Source organism: Narcine bancroftii, chromosome 2 (genome assembly GCF_036971445.1).
Source record: "Narcine bancroftii isolate sNarBan1 chromosome 2, sNarBan1.hap1, whole genome shotgun sequence".
NCBI classification, from domain to species: Eukaryota; Metazoa; Chordata; class Chondrichthyes; order Torpediniformes; family Narcinidae; genus Narcine; species Narcine bancroftii.
The window spans coordinates 74,242,925-74,260,386 of record NC_091470.1 but is presented as its reverse complement, the minus strand read 5'-3'; the positions used below and the strand labels follow the sequence as shown (position 1 = coordinate 74,260,386).

The following is a 17,462-nucleotide window of genomic DNA, read 5'->3' as shown; positions in this document are numbered from 1 at the left end:
ATCGGAATGTAACCCCATCGTATGTAGAGGAGAACCTGTACATAATTTTTTCAAATGTCTTTTGACTGTCATTATTGTACATGCTTCTATAATTTCCTCGGGCAGCTCATTTCCAACATGGACTATGCTCCGAGTGAAAAAAATTGCCCATCAGCTCCCTGTGAACTCTCCCTTTAAACCCATGTGCTCTCTTGTAGTCCACTCTGGGAAAATGATTTAAACAACCTATTCCCTCAGCCTCCTGCACTCCAGGGAACAAAGACCCAGCCGATCCAGCTGTAACTCGAGCCCTCCACTCCCAGCAACATCCTGGTGAATCCCTTCAACTTCTTGACATCTTTCTAACAGCCGAGTCCAATCCAAGGCAGTTCAGCTTTCAGTGGGGCAGAAACCATGTTGCGAATTTCTACACAATACATTTTTCAGCACCAAAACCAATTATTTCAATGAGCTTTATGACCCTTAAAGATGCTTGTTACAAAGTCAGCATTTTGTATATATACAGTGCATTAGTTTATTCAGTAGTGGTTTGGTACAGATTTCTCAATGTGAGTACACCTGTCCTTTTAACGATCCAACACAGAGCAGATGAACCTGCAGCTCCAACTGTAAGGAACTAGGACAATGCCTCTCCAAAAGCAAATCCCCAAAATATACAGTAGTTAGGAATACTCAACAGGCCAGGCAGCATCTGCGAATGAGATCTTTTTCTACAGATGCCACCTGGCCTGCTGAGTGTTTCCAGAATCTTCGGTGTTTATTTCAGATTTCCAGCATCTGTAACTTTTAATTTTTTTTCACACAGCTGGGAAGGGAGTGAGAGTGGGGGAAAGGGAAGGGTAATGAAAGGCAATTTTTGCTCGTGAATTTTGCCCTCCCCAACACCCTCCCACTCACGCAAACCAAACTCCAGAGTTTTGGACTTGGCACCATCCCCGCCTCAACGATGCAGGCTTCCACCAAAGAGCAAATGAAGGCGGTTGTTCAAAAAGGAATCTGTCTGTCAGTAGGACGGATTCTACTCCAGCTCCCCCTATGAGCAGTGTCTGAACAAGTGGGAGCAAGTGTGACCAGGAGGTGGTCCCATGCATGTTGCAGACACTGACCCACCAGCACCCTAATGTTCAGCAACGAGGGATAACAGAGCTAGGACTCTAATGAATATTGTCTAGTGAATCACTAAATTCAGCCCTCCAGCAATCCTTCCAACTGCACCCAATCCCCCCACTGTTTTCTCCCATCAGAGAGCTTTTTTTTCTGCCCTCTGTCCCCTTCCGCCATCACCTCTCAGCTCCTTTCTCTCAACCACCAGCCTATGCTGCTCCCCCACCCTTCTTAGTCAGGCACTCCTGAGGAAGGGATCAGGCCAGAAACATTGACTGCCTATTGCTATCCATGGATGGTGCGTGACCTGCGGAGCTCCTCTGGCACTTTTGCTCATGCTCTCCAGTATCTGCACGCTCCTTGTTTAATTGCAACAAGGCGGTTTCCTCAATCAGTAGAACTCCAGGACCTCCATACCGTCTCATTTCCCAGCAAACACCCCCCCCCCCACACCCCCGCTCCCCTGCTTGTACATTTATATCAGGGTTTAAAATCCAGAGTATACTACTTGCCCCATTTCAGAAGGGCTGCAATAATAATCAATCACGAAACAAACCGTTCAGCGTGAGCCCACACCCAAGATCCCAGTTGCTAAACTACTGCAGTGGTTAGTGAAGAGCAGGAACAAAGTGAAGGCGGCCTCGTCTCTCCCCCGTGGAAAAACCACTGACTTGTTCTTTCATTGCCAGCGTGCGACATGCTCCTCTCCTGGAAACACAAGAGATTCCCTGGTTAGAGCCACTCTTCAATCATTCAGGAAGACAGGCAGACAGCAACCCTCCAGTCTCCAGTGGTGAGGCCGTGCAAGCTCCTGGATGGTGTGGGATATCTTACACTCTGCACAGCTCCAAGAAAAGGTGGTCCCACCTTTACTGCTCCAGTGCTTCCTCATTCAAAGCTGAATATAATCTGCTGGAGGAACTCAGCAGGTCAAACAGCATCAGAGGGAATAAAGAACAGTCCATGTTTTGAGTTGAAACCCTTTATCGAGGAAGTAAAACATGAAAGTCTGCAGACACCGTGGCCGAAGTAAAAACACGATACTGGAGAAACTCCATGCATAGCTCTGCTATATAAAGCACATTGTTTGACCTGCTGAGTTTCTCCAGCATCGTGTTTTTACCCTCTATCGAGACAGGTTTAATACAGTAAACAAGCCAGTGTGTCCACTCTTTTACTTCCTTGGAAACTGGAAGGGCAATTCTGTAAGACTCCAGATTCGCTGAATAGACCCTGATGAGCAGACTGACACTGAGCTTCATGCTGGTTGAGCCCATGTGGAATCTCAAGATCTAACATTATGGAGGGCTCCTTTGGTCATGGCACCTGAACACTCCCCATTACTGAGTTCCATTCTCAAGTGCCAAACTGTTCACCTTTCCCACATCAAGAGTGCACGATTCTGTTAGGAGCGAGTACTCACGGAATTGGCAGATGTATCGGTTACGGGTCTTGCAGCGTTGGTCGTTCCAATTAAAGGCGCTGGAGACTTGCACCTCAACACAATTTCCAAATCTGCCCAAACAAACAAGAGGGTTGATAACTTACACCCTGGTGGCTCACTGAAAACACTGTATACAGGAGCACATCTGAAAAGTGCTCAGTTGTTTTGTCCTATGGCACTAAATACATGGTATGGCACTGTAATCAATGTATACAAGCTCATTACACTGAGCACCACTTCGAGAACGAAGACATCATTACTTCTGTCCTGGAGCACTATTCGGTTGTATTCAAGCATGATAAAATAAAATGTCCATAAGACATAGGAGCAGCAGGTAGGCTATTCAGCCCATTGAGTCTGCCCTGCCATTCAATCATGAGGTGATCCATTCACCCACCCAGCTCCATTCCCTAGCCTTCTCCCCATAACCTTTGATACTCTGGCTAATCAAATTTGGATCTTAAATTTAAACATAAATCATGGCAACAAGCCCTTCTGGCCTATGAGCCCAACCTCCCCAAATACATCCAATTAGCCTACAACCCATGCCCCTCCCTGCATGATTTGAAGGATGGGAGGAAACCGGAGTGTCTGGAGAAAACCCACACAGACATGGAGAGAACGTACAAACTCCTTATAGACAGCTCTAGATTCGAATCCCATCACTGGCATTGTAATAACATTGCATTATCTGCTACACTATCTGTGCTGCCCAAACAAGAACCGATCAATCTCTGCCTTAGGTACACCCAATGACCACAACCGCCTGTGGCAACAAATTCCACAGATTCACCCCCTCTAGCTAAAGATATTTCTACCTATCTCCGTTTTTGTGGATGCCTTTCAATCTTGAAGTTGTGCCGTCCTGTCCTAGACTCTCACACCATGGGAAACACCTTTCCATATCTATTCTGTCCATGCCTTTCAATATTCAAAATATTTCAATGAGATTCCCCGCTCATTCTCCTAAATTCCAACAAGTACAGGCCAATACGGTAGTTATGGGGGACTTCAACATGAAAGTGGACTGGGAAAATCAGATGGGGGCAGGAACACAAGAGAGTGAGTTTATTGAATGTCTACGAGATACTTTCTTGGAGCAGCTAGTGGAGGAAGCTACCAGGGGGAAGTCGATTCTGGACTTGGTGCTGTGCAGTGACGCAGAGTTAATAAGTGACCTCGATGTAGGGGAGCCATTAGGGAATAGTGACCATGGTATAGTTACTTTTGAGCTGCAATTAGAAAGGGAAAAAGAAAGGAAGTCGGAAGCATCTGTACTGCAGTTAAATAAAGGGGATTATGCAGCTATGAGGGAGGAGCTAGCCAAAATAAAATGGAAAGATACACTAGCTGGGAGATCAACTGGGGAAAAATGGCAGGTATTTTTGGACATTTTTCACAGGATTCAGGACAAATTTATTCCAAAGTGGAGGAAAGGCTCTAGGACACACATGTCAAACTCTGGCCCACGGGCCAAATTTGGCCTGCGATATAATTATATTTGGCCCGCAAGATCATTTCAAAAATGTATTAGAGGTGGCCCGCCCTGCAGCGAGAGCCGATGCTGTTTTTTGGTAATGTCACCCCCACCATCCTCCCCCTTCATTGCACATCCTTCCCCATTGTAACACGAGAAATTGTAACACGAGAAGTCTGTCGATGTCATCAGCCGGCAAGCCAGTTGGAAGGCTCCCCGCACAACCAGTCACTTCTCCCACCTGTCGAGCAGTGCAGCAGATGGGCGAGCACCTGTGATTTCCTGTCGGCGCGACAGGCATGGCAGGCTGCGCACGGCCCCTGGGCAGCGCGAGCCCCGCGCGACTGGCACCGGACGGCCCTTCCACAGCGCGAGCGCACTTCTCCCGGTCGCCACGGCCTTCAGCGCTTGCACCCGCGCGGACCCCAGGGACGGCTGGTTCGGCGCTGCACGTGAAGAGAGAGATGGTGGCTGTCCGCAAAGGCTGATTGGCAGCACGCTGGGCCTGAGTGGGTGGGTAAGCAGGGGTGGGCTGAGGGTGTAGGTGAGGAGTAATGGGCAGGGGAAGTTATGGTGGTGCGAGGGGCAGTTAGAGGGAGGGATGAGTAGAAGGAGGGGTGGATAGGGAAGAGGTAAAAGGGGATGGGCAGGGCGAGTAGGGGAGGGGTGATTAGAGGGTGAGAGATGGGTAGAGGGAGGAACAGGTTGAGGGGAGAGGCAGTAGAGGGGCATGTATAGGATGGGGTGGGTAGAGGCAGAGCGAGTGGAGTGAGGGGTGAGTAGAGGTTGGGTAAAGGACTGGTCAGGTAGAGGGATGGTGGGTCGAGGGTGAATAGAGACCTAGAGCCTGAGGAGTGAGCAGGAAATGCTGAGTCCTGATGCAGGCCAAAATGGACACAGCCTGTGAATGCTGACTACATCTCCACAGGGACCAAATAGGTTTCCCTCAGGTCAAGCAAAGGGTGAACTTGAGCTACCTACTCCTGACCTGTAACATTATCCTCCTAAAGTTATATCCTAAAGTTTAACATTACATATGTTGAAAGAAGAGAAAACATGCAGATGTTGTTGAAAATTTTCAATAAGTATTTAGTTCAGCCCTCGACTTAGTCCAAGTTTTTAATTTTGGCCCTCCGTGAATTTGAGTTTGACACCCCTGCTCTAGGAGATGCAAATGGCAGCCGTGGCTAACTAATGAAATCAAGTGCAATATTAAATCCAAAGGGAGTAAGTATAAGATAGCGAAGCGGAGTGGGAAGTTAGAGGATTGGGAAACCTTCAAAGAGCATCAGAGGGTAACTAAGAAAATCATAAGAGAGGGGAAAATGAAGTACGAGAGGAAATTAGCAAATAATATAATGGAGGATAGCAAAAGCTTTTTTAAATATGTGAAGAGGAAGAAATTGGTTCAGTCCAAAATTGGTCCATTAAGAATGGAAAAAGGTGGAATTATTACCGGAAACAAGGAGATGGCTGAGGAATTTAACAAATACTTTGCAACTGTCTTCACCAAGGAGGATATAGGTTATGGTCAGTTAGGGGGTAGTGGTCATGCGGTATCAAGAGACTTGGGGAACTTTCCTGGGGAAGTAGGGGATCTAATGGATATCCGGATCCAGAAGCAAGAGGTTGTGAGTAAATTGTTGGGACTGAGGGCTGACAAATCCCCAGGGCCTGATGGGCTGCATCCCCGGGTGCTTAAAGAAGTTGCTATGGAAATTGTGGAGGCACTGGTCGACATTTTCCAAAGTTCCATAGATTCGGGGGAGGTCCCTGAGGATTGGAGAGTGGCTGATGTGGTGCCGATTTTTAAGAAGGGAGGGAGGGAGAAAACGGGAAATTATAGACCGGTCAGCCTGACGTCAGTGGTGGGGAAGATATTGGAATCTATCATAAAAGGAGTAATAGCAGAACACTTAGGCAGAAATAATAGTATAAGGGCTAGTCAGCATGGATTCCTTAAGGGTAAGTCATGCTTGACTAACCTTCTGGAATTTTTTAAGGATGTGACAAAGAGGGTGGACTTGGGAGAGCCAGTGGATGTGGTGTATTTGGACTTCCAGAAGGCCTTTGATAAGGTACCGCACGGGAGACTAGTGGGCAAGATCAGGGAGCATGGTATTGGAGGTAAGGTGCTGACATGGATAGGAAATTGGTTAAGAAATAGGAAACAAAGGGTTGGAGTAAGCGGGTCTTTTTCAGGATGTCAGGATGTGACGAGTGGAGTGCCGCAGGGATCGGTGTTGGGTCCTCAGTTGTTTGTAATTTATGTTAATGATTATGATGAGGGGATTATTAATAACATGAGCAAATTTGCAGATGACACTAAACTGGGTGGCGGTGTGGGGAATGAGGAGGATGTCAGGAAAATGCAGAGGGACTTGGACAGGTTGGGGGAGTGGGCTGCTGAATGGAAGATGACATTCAATGTGAGCAAATGTGAGGTTATCCATTTTGGGGGCAATAATAGGAAAGCTGAGTATTATTTAAATGGAGACAAGCTAGGGAGTGGGGAGGAGCAAATGGATCTGGGTGTACTTGTTCACCGGTCACTGAAGGCTAACATGCAGGTTCAGAAAGCTGTGAAGAAGGCAAATGGCATGTTGGCCTTCATAAAGAGGGGATTGGAGTATAGGAACAGAGACACCCTTCTGCAGTTGTACAGGGCCCTGGTGAGACCCCACCTGGAGTATTGCATCCAGTTCTGGTCTCCAATTTTGAGGAAGGACATACTAGCTATAGAGGGTGTGCAGCGCAGATTTACAAGGTTAGTTCCAGGGATGGCGGGGTTGACATATGCTGAAAGGCTAGAAAAACTGGACTTGTATCCGATGGAGTTTAGAAGGATGAGGGGGGACATCATTGAGGTATACAAAATTATCAAGGGGATAGACAGGGTGAAGTCGGATTACTTGTTCCCAATGATGGGGGAGACAAGGACTAGAGGGCATAGTTTAAGAATACAGGGTAGGCCCTTTAGGACGGAGATGAGAAAACATTTTTTTACCCAGAGAAGTGTGAATCTTTGGAATGCTCTGCCACAGAGGGTGGTAGGGGCAAATTCGCTGATTATGTTCAAAAGAGAGTTAGATAAGACTCTAGTGGACAAAGGAGTTAAGGGTTATGGGGATAAGGCTGGAAAGGGGTACTGATAGTAGTGATCAGCCATGATCTGTAAAATGGCGGTGCTGGCTCGACAGGCCGAAGGGCCTACTCCAGCTCCTATTGTCTATTGTCTAAGAGCCATCTAACGTTCCTCATATTTATCAATTCCCAGAATCAACCTATGGTAAAGAAAATGTCGCAAGGCCTAATCAACATAATCTGCGGTGTCAACTGTTGGAAAAACTGACCTATCACAATTCTGTATGTGGGCAGCATGAGATTGGAGTATGACGTCTGTGTGCGAATTGAAGGCGATTTATCCCCATCAAGGATCACTTTCTTTGTAGCCGGCAGCATCGGATTTAGATTTCACTGTCCAAGCTCTGATCAGACTTAGAATACGAAACATGGAACAGTACAGCACATTTTGGCCCTCAGTTACACCGACCTATGTCCCTCCCTCACGTCCATAATTGCCCTTTTTTCTTACATCCATGTGCCCATCTGAAAGTCTTCTCAATATCGCTAGTGTATCAGCCTCATCTCCTACCTCCCTCAGTTAATTCCAGGTACAGGCCACTCGTGTTGAAAAGAAATGATCACTGACAACTTCCATCAACTTTCCTCCACTCACCTTAAACAGATGTCCTTTGGTATTTGGTATTCTTGCCTCAATGTCCTGGGACAGGACTGTAAATGCTATGCAAGGAAGCAGAACTTTTGGGACAATAAGGGGAGGTAGCTGTAATTGTGGGGCAGGTATGTTTTGTAAATCCTGTACATGGGTCTCATGGTAAACACCACCAACCAGCCCCACATAAATACTCTAATACAGTGCTCAAGACTCCTGTTACCAATGCTTAGAGATAGTACTGTAAGAAATGTAGCCAAGGTCATTACTGAGAAAGCTTGTGCACAGTTCCATTACTGTAAATATTGTGCATACAAGCACCCACTTGCAGACTAAATACTTCATACAGAGTAGCCTGTTCCATCACTGTGCAGTAGAACAGTTCCATTACAGAAAATACTGGGCACTGAGGCTGTTCCATTACTACAAATACTATGCATGGATGTAGTTTCCTTTACAGTAAATATTGTGCATGAGGGTACAGTTTCTTTACTGCAAAAACTGTGCAGAGGTGATGTTCCATTTCTATAAGTACTGTGCAGGATGGCTGTTTACTGTAAATACTGCAGAAGCACCATCCAATTAATGTAACTAATACATACGGCAGTTTTTTTTCCCCAACTAGTGAATACTGTATTATTCCATCATTGTTAACACTTTGCTCTACTGGAAAGTTCATCCAGGGACACTGCAAATATTATGCATCCCATTACTGCAAATTCACTGCAAAACAGGGTGGCCAGTGATACTGAAAAGCACTTAAGACCTCAGATGTTAGCATCTTGAGCTGCTGGAGGATCTCAGCGAATCAGACAACATCCATGGGTAGAAATGGTCAGTCAATGTTTGGGTCAGAACCCTTTATTGAGACTAAAGGAGATGGAGGTGATACTGAGTTTAGCAAGTGGGGGAGGGGGAAGCTGGAGAGGGGCCAAAACACCTCTTCCTATTTCAGCCCTGATAAAGGGTCTCAACCTGCAACGCTTCTAACCAGGGATACCGCCTGATCCACTGAGTTCTTCCAGCATCTCATTGTTCACTGTTGATGATACTGTTTATACAATACATTGTACGACTGAAAATATAATCTCAATTATTAATTGAAATGTTCCTTTCTTGATAAAATTAGGGTTATTCCTACCCCAATCACTGCAAAATCCTGTCTATTCCACCTGACTGAAAGGTCCATGTCCAGCCAAAACTACTGCAATCTCCACTCTCACTAACACATTTATGCAGCATGCTTTGGCAAAAGCTATTTGTTCACACCATCAACCCAGCTCAGTCAAGAGAACAGAGAGCTATTGTGGGAGGCCATCTGCCTGACTCACCCTTGGTTATCCGGTTGTCCAAATGCAAAGCTATAAAAGGAAGGAGTCTCCCCGGTATCCCAGCGGAACGAGTCTTTTGATGTTTTATACGTTAATCCTGAAAGTAGCAAATAATTAATTATTTCCACAAATCAATCAGCACTTTTATCTTGCGACTCCTCTCCCTCAGCACTGACTGTACCTCTACCCACCTCTCTCAATCTCTCAGTGACTCCTCTCCCAACAGCATGTCACTACCCTCCTCTTCACCTGTGTTAATTCATCTCTCCTTAGCACAGAGACTCCTCACCCCCAACACTGTATCACTGCCTGTACCTTCATCTGTGTTAATTCACTTCCTTCTGGCACTCAGTGACCCCTCTCCCCCAGCACTGTCACTGACTGTACCTTCATCTGGGTTAATGCCACACCCTCCCTCTATCTCTCAGTGACCCCTCTCCCCCAGCACCATCACTGACTGTACCTTCATCTGAGTTAATGCAACACTCTCCCTCTATCACTCAGTGTCCCCTCTCCCCCAGGATGCAGCATAAACTGACTACATCTTTGTTGCTGTCAACCCAGCTGTGTATCATGACTGTAAAACAACAAGAGTTTACACAGCATATCTTGGAGATAAGTGGCCCATAGGTGATGACGTGCTTAACCCAGCAGCTCACCAATCCAGAAGTTTCCTGTTTCAAAGTCAGGGTTGGTAACCTCGTTGGTGTTCTCCAACTGGCCCAGGTAAAATGCAAGGATATCCTGCACTTTCTGGTTTTTAACTTGTGCCAAGATTCCACCTCGCTCCTGGACAGAAAGACGAGAATAGTAATCAGGAAAGATTTGCAAAAAAAATAGCCAGGGCAGGGATAACCTGGGTTTGGATTATAGCAGTGTGCCCTCTCCACTGTCCCATCAAACACTCCTGGGGCATGCATCCAGCTGGGGGGCAATTCTGGCTAGCCAGACCCCTGCTCACTTGTGATGTCTTGCTGGACTTGTGTCCCAAATCCATCCTTGGGAGTCAGTCCTGCACAACACAAGCTGTCTCTCAGAAATTCCACACCGCACAAATGGTGTTCCTTTATGGGCTGTTCCTGCACACTCTCCACTTCCTTTCCCTTGCATGCCACTTGGACAGGGATCTGTTTTTATCATAAGGCTAGGGCTTCATCGCTCTTGATGTTGGGGTCCTGGGTGGAGTGTTGTACATAGCAGTGCTGAGCTTCTGGTTTCATGCATGACCAGGCTACCCACTAATTCTGGAGAAGTGTGTGCTCCATGCTTATACGGAAGGTGGGAGATGGCCGCCACGCTCTGACTAAGAGAGCAAGCATCCATCCTGGACAAGGGTGGTCCGAGTTTTACTTTGAATTTGGTATATCTTCTGATAAAATGATGTACATATTGTAAATATGAAAGTAAACATTTTAATTTAAAAAAAGTTGGATATAATGTAAAGCTCTTTCTAGAGCAACGCACTCCCATGGCTTAGTCAGCACTGCTTACGAACAGAGTAAAGCTCCCATCAAACATTACACCATACTCCTGTTAGAGCCAACTTCCCCTTGAATCTCTCCTCGAGAATCATCACACAGCTAAATACAGAATAATCCTGAAACAAGGTTTTGTTTGATTTGTTTAGCTGTTACCTGACATTTATGCTTGGCTCTGTAATATGTGTCTGCTTCTGGAGACACCATGAAGCAATCGCCGTCGATCTGGATATCACAGGTGTGGAATGGGAATTCCAGCTTTTCTGGGAAAGGCAGACAAGAATATTAATCAGGAAAGATTTTTAAAAAATAGTCAATGGCAGGGACAGCAGGTGGTTTGGATCAGAGCAGGGTCCACACTGTCCCATCAAGCGTTCCTGGGAATCAGTACAGGGAACTGCAGGGAAAGCATAGGGCATGCGGAGGGAAAAGGAATGAATCCAGTCTGATGTTCTTTCAAAATACTGCACAAGCAGAGATCCCTTTTATGTGACCATCCCCTTAACTGGTGAAGTAATGAGTTTAGTGATCAGTGGTTCTCTCAAAGAGCCATCCCTAAACATAGAACTATAGAATGTTGCAGCACAGAAATAGGCCCTTCTGCCCATCTAGTCTGTGCTGAACTATGCTGCTTAGTCTCATTGAACTGCACCTGAACTATGGCCTTCCATAACTCTCCCATCTGTGCATCTGTCCACATTTTTCTTAAAAGTCAAAATTTATCTCACATTCACCACTACTCTCACCAATCTAACCTGGAGAGAGTGGCTGTTTCATTACTGTGTGCACTGAAAAGTCTCTAAGATATTGGCCCTCCAATTGCCGCAATATGTCTGCATCTTCCATCTTCTAGGTTCCAAGTCCTCCTCTCCCTCTCTCTTTCCAGAAAGCTCACTTTGCCCTTTACTGCCCAACTCTCCAGTTTTTTTACCTGGCTTTAGGGCAAACTTTGGCAACACTTTGGTGAAGTACATATGGATGCATGTCATTATTCCAAGGCTTTTATGATGTCAGCTTCATTGCAAAATCTTGATTCAATCACCTGCTGATCTGTTAGAAATTTAAACACTTTGAGCAGCGGATGCCCGCCCAGCACAGATGGCAAACACAGAGCCATTTAATGTTTCGCCACAGTCCTGCTTAATGTTCACAACAAAGCTGTAAGGTGGGTTACCACTGGATGGAGCCGGTGTTCTCTGCAAGCTTCTGGTGGCAGCAGTCCAATACAGCAATAAAACCCGATGATTGGAGAGCTGACAGGAACAGTTGAGACTGCAAGCACTGCATTTACTGGGATACGAATATACCCCGCTTCACAAAACTAGGGCGTTCCTTTGAAACCTTTCGTAAGCTGAAATAGCTTAAAGCAAAGACCCATTCACTACTATTGGAGGCTATTTTCTTAAAATCCAAAATCCTTTCAAAAAAAGCGAACACAGGTTTCTTTGTAAAAGCAAATTTTCGTAAATCAAGTATTCAAAAAACAGACTATACAAATCAGATGCCATAGGCGCTTGGTAGTTAGCGAGGAATTACTTAAAAAGGAAAAGGTTGAGAACTGCTGGCATATACCCACATAGAATACAGGAAAACATTTACTGAACATTTTATATAGTGTGCCTAAATTTACCCAAACAGCGGACACTGGAGCTTCCTTTTTTTGGAAGTGGATAAATTCCTGCTCCCAAAATTCCTTATTCTCAGCTCTCCAAAATGAATGATGGTCCCATCATACAGTATTGTTCTGAGTGCAATTTTTCTAACCATCAGTTCCCATCTGTTTCAGAATGTTTGTCAAGGGCACAATACAGTACTCAGTTCATAGGTCCATTGTCTCACCCACCATTCAACTTCAGCCTTTCAGCATGTCAAGCTCTTTGTATTCACTGAATGTCTTGAACAGATTTAAGGACGGACCACAGTGATGAGACCCACTGACTACCAGTTCAAATGGAGTGAAAGGCATTATCAATGTAGCTAGCGCACTTGCGAGGTTTATGAATAAACAGGTGGTTTTCTGCAGCGTCCCTGTCCTGGCAGCTTCCTGTTGACAAGACACTGAGAGTAAACTGATGTTGAAATCTGCAAAGTAATGGGACCCTTTTGAGAGTTACCCCTAACCTCTAAAGGAAACCACAAGCCGTAATCCCATCCCTTAAACCTCTAAATTTGGTCCATCCACTAACAACCCCTGAACACAAGCAGCTCCACTCCTAAATCTAATCTTAAACTATGACACACTTAATTATTAAGTGTCACCTTACCCTGATGCTCATCTTTAACCTTTAACTGTTAATGTTTGAATGTAAACTAATCCACCCTTTAGACCGGGGTGGCCAAACTTGCTTAATTCAAGAGCCACATATGATAAACTTCAGATGTCTGAGAATTGAAAGACATGAAAAATATGACATACACGTTTTTACTCTTACATGCATATTTTGTTTCAAAAATGTTATCTAAATATTAAATATGTGTACGTAATAATATTTATTCATGTACATAGTTTTTAAACTGCTAATTTCTATTAGCTTCAATGATCTAAAAGTACACAAATATATACAAAAAATTTTCAAAATCCTGACTGATTTTCTGTGGAAATCTCTGCCCAATGAAGCAGCTGAGGCTGCCTCATTAAATATATTTAAGATATGGTAAGATAGACTTTTGCATTGTAGAGGAACTAAAGGTTATGGGGAAAGGAGGAGCTAAATCCATGGCCAGATCAGCTGTGATCAAATTGAATGTGCGAGCCCAGGCTTGATGGGCTGGATGGACAACTCCTGCTCCTGTTTCTGATGTGTTCTCAGTAATGCTCCTGCCACTGGTTTCTGCAGATACCTGCACTTTTGCAGCATCCACTCCCAAGCGCATGATGCGGGAATTGACCCGATGCAAGTCTGCCTCCTGTGACAGGGCGAAACCAGAAGGTCCACAAGTCTGCTCCTCCCTGTCCCACCCTCCACCCTAGTCGCTGGTGGAATGGGGGAGCGGCGGCTGGTAGCACAGATTGGTCTATTCTCTGTGCTGTCTGGTGCTGACTCTCCAACCGGTGGGGCCAGGGCTTACCTGTGGCCACTGACAGGACCTTCCCTGCTGCTGCTATCACCTCCAGCCAACATATTTCTGCGAGCCGCACGTCACGTCAAAGAGCTGCATGCAGCTCGCAAGCCACGGTTTGGCCTCCCCTTCTTTAGACCTTTGTAATGCTCTGATATGCCCTATCAATGACTCTAAAGAGTGAGTGAGGAACGATAGGCTTTAATGCACATTAGATTTCGGCAGGTCCAATTCCAAGTGTTCGAATGAATGGAAGGGGGCAGGGATGTCGACTTTTATGGCCAGGCCACAGAGGGAAGGATTACATAGTGGACGAAGCAACCACTTGTGTACAGAGCAGCAGCAGTATATACACATATACATATCACTACTTGCTCCCAACTCTAAATCCTAAAATACTCCAAATCTAACCTCCATACATACTGCCACCCTGGGGTGGGTATTTGAGATGTGTCAAAGAGCAAGCCATCCATGAACACTTACTGACTGACAGGGGTCCGTCATTGTAAGTCACTCTGTGATAATGCCTCCCCCCTTCAGACAGTAGCTTAACATGAACAAGTCAACACTCACCTCCACAAAGCACACCACCATACCCCACGTCACAGATGCAAGAGCACTCCTCATCTCTGTACTTGCCGTGAATGCACTGCAGGCTGCACCTAACTGGGAGAAAGGACAAGCAACAAGGTAAGGATAAATCCGTACAGTTCGGCCAGCTCCCACTCACTTACGGAGCAGGTCTCTGACTATTGGCCAACTTCCAAAAAGCATTATCCTTCCCGTCCCATTGTATTATTTAGAATTTCAATCAATAGACTAAGCATTCCTGCTCACACACACGTGGTGAATAGTACTCTGAGGTGACTATAGTCATGCCAATATATCAATGTGCTAGAGAAACTCACAGGTCTTGCAACATCCATGGGAAGTCAAGGGTAAGCACCTCTTTTGGGACTGAGCCCTTTGTCAGGCATAAGCAACAACAGGAAGGTGCTTGAATAAAATGGTGGGTCAAGGTGAGGGGGGAGGAGGGAGGAAGCAGGGGAAGGAGCACAGGCTGACTTGAAAGCGGTCACAGGTGGACACAGATGGGAGGGCAGGAGAGGAGAGAAAGCTAGGAAGTGTTTGGGAGAAGGCAGCTCTCCGAATAGAGAGGGCATGCCCAAATCCGAGAGTACAGGCATAATGATTTCGCATTTTTGTCACCTTTTGAAATGCTGGCATCACTGGCAGAGCCATAGATATTGTCCATCCTGATTTGCTCCTAAGGTAATGGCGAACCGCAAAACTTCTGGCAAAGGCACTCACCTGTTAATGTTTTGGGAGGGAGTTTGAGAACCAGTGACAATGAAGGGAGAGCAATCCATGTCCAGGTCTGGATGATGAGCGATCTAGAGGGGAACGTGCAGATGGAGGTGGTCTATGCACCTACTGTCCTTGTTCTACTGATGCTCCACCGCCTAGCTGCAATATTAAACTGAGGCCTCACTGCTCTTTAGTGCTGGATGATGAAAGATCCCAAGGTTTTAATTTGCAGTTATCCCTGGGGTACAGCCATTAATTATACATCAGTCAGCACCATTAAAACAATTATCGGGTCATTCCTGTAAGCTGTTTGGAGGAACTCTTTGGTGTGTTTTCTAATCCTTAACAGCAAAATCAATTGCTCATATAATGTGTGTATTGATATTCTGAGGTCACGGAACAGTGAAACTAATCACATCCCTCTAGATATTACAAGAGGCCATTGAGTTAATCAAGTCCATTCTGGTGTCACACAGGAGACTGCAGATGCTAGAAATTGGAGCAACAAACAATCTGCTAGGGAACTCTTGTGGGTCAAGCAATATCAGTGGGAGATAAAGAATGGTCGATGCTTCGGGCCAGAACCCTTCAAGGCTGAGAGTGCAGAGGGGAGATGGCCATTTTCTGAGGACAGTGTGGGAGGGTCACTGACTGTGACCAACCACAAGCTCGCATTCAATGTCACCGAAATCAAGGAGCTGATTGTTGACTTCAGGAAGGGAAAAAACAGAGGTGTACGATCCAGTGATCGTTGGTGGATCAGAGCAAATTTAAATTCCTGGGAGTCACAACCTTGTAGGATCTTTCATGGATCCAACTCACTAATGGCATCGAGAAGAAAGCAGGTCAGCACCTCTACTTACTCAAGAGTTTTCGGAGGTTTGGCGTGACATCAAAATCCCTGGCAAATTTCTACAGATGTGTGATGGAAAATGTGCTGACTGGCTGCATCACAGTCTGCTATACCTCTAAGTGTAAAGCCCTGCAAAGGGTAGTAGGCACAGCTCTCAAAGGCAAAACCCTCCCCACCATCGAGAACATCCACAGGGAACGCTGCTGACGGAGGGCAGCAACAATCATCAAGGATCCACCCCACCCAGCAAATGTGTTCTCGCTGCTGCCATCAGGAAAGAGGTAGAGGTGCCACAAGACTCGCACCACCAGGTTCAGGAACAGCTGCTCTCCCTCCACCATCAGACTTAACAACAAACTCAATCAGGGACTCATTTAATTACTCTTACTTTCGCACCTTATTGATTTTTTTTATTGTAAAATTTGTTTACATTTCTTTATTTGTTTATATGTGTGTGTTGAGTAGTTTTTTTTGGTCCTCCAATAAGTGGTAATTCTGCCACACCTGCAGGAAAAGAATCTCAGGGTTGTAAGTGTTTAATGTATGTACTCTGAAATCTGTCGCTTCCCATCCCCCTCCCACCCTGTCCTCATCATACTAGTTGTCTCCCCTCTGTACTCTCAGTCCTGATGAAAGGTTCCTGTCCAAAACGTCCACCATTATGTAACTCCCACTGCTGTTGCTCAACCTGCCGAGTTCCTCCATCGGATTGTTTGTTGTTCCAAAACCCTGCTGGCACTCATCAATCACATCAGTCCTATACTCCCACATGTACCCCCACAATTTTCTCCCTCTCACAGGCACATTAATTTCCCTTTGATTCTTTTGTTACTTACCTCTAGTGGGTGTGATGTACATTCACAAATTAACCCATCAGTGCGTCCTTGGGTCATGAGCGGCAGGTGTCAGGAAAAGCACATGGGGAGAAGGTTCCAACAGCACGTAGGCAGCATTGGAGACCAGGGTCGAGCCCGGGTCTCTGGAACTCGGAGTCAGAGGCATCCATTGCTGAGCCACTGTGGTGGCACCTTTCTCTCCAAACCAGGGAGAAAATTAACAAGGTACTCCAGGTTCACAGAGAGTGAAAGGTTTCCTCTTCCTCAATTCCTGTACATACCTTGACAATACCTTCCAGTGTATCCTGGTAAACACTCACATCGACATGAGGTCACATTTAGTTGGCCTCTATTACCACAGCTCATCCTGCATGGGTTCTTTGGCACCTCTAGAAGAGAAGGATGAATTTATATAGCACGTATCTATGACATCCCGAAGTGTGTTCCAGTGTCAACTGAGTTCTTCTTAAGGGAAGTCAGTCTCTTAAGATGGGAACCATGACAGCCAATTCATACCCATTGCAATTCCAAAACCCCCCCCCCCCCAGCAATGTGTTAAAGACCATATCATCTGTTCTACTGTGTGAATTCCCCTACCTCTGAATTCCCTAAATAATGCTGCAGGACTTATTAGTTAGACATACAGCACAGTAACAACCCCTTCTGGTCCACGAGTCCATGCTGCCCAATTGCACCCAAATGACCGACAACCTCTGTATGTTTTGGAGGGTGGGAGAAAACTAGAGCAGCCAGAGAAAACCCACACAGACGCAGGGAGAAGATAAAAACTCTTTACAGACACGCCGGATTCAAATCCCAGCCGCTGGCACTGCAA

At 45.8% G+C, this 17,462-nt stretch overlaps 1 protein-coding gene across 1 annotated transcript in view; it reads right to left on the bottom strand.

The window, feature by feature from the left end:
• Positions 1–438: 438 nt before the first annotated feature.
• LOC138753744 (C-type lectin domain family 18 member A-like) overlaps positions 439–17,462 on the bottom strand; it is a 60,157-nt gene continuing 43,133 nt past the window's right edge. The window contains exons 6-12 of the mRNA XM_069917104.1: positions 16,909–17,016; positions 14,204–14,296; positions 10,727–10,833; positions 9,752–9,881; positions 9,093–9,189; positions 2,528–2,619; positions 439–1,812 (exon numbers count right to left, since the gene is read on the bottom strand). Coding sequence (XP_069773205.1) covers positions 1,784–1,812; positions 2,528–2,619; positions 9,093–9,189; positions 9,752–9,881; positions 10,727–10,833; positions 14,204–14,296; positions 16,909–17,016 — 656 coding nt within the window. The 3' untranslated portion in view covers positions 439–1,783. The remainder of the gene's footprint in view (positions 1,813–2,527; positions 2,620–9,092; positions 9,190–9,751; positions 9,882–10,726; positions 10,834–14,203; positions 14,297–16,908; positions 17,017–17,462) is intronic.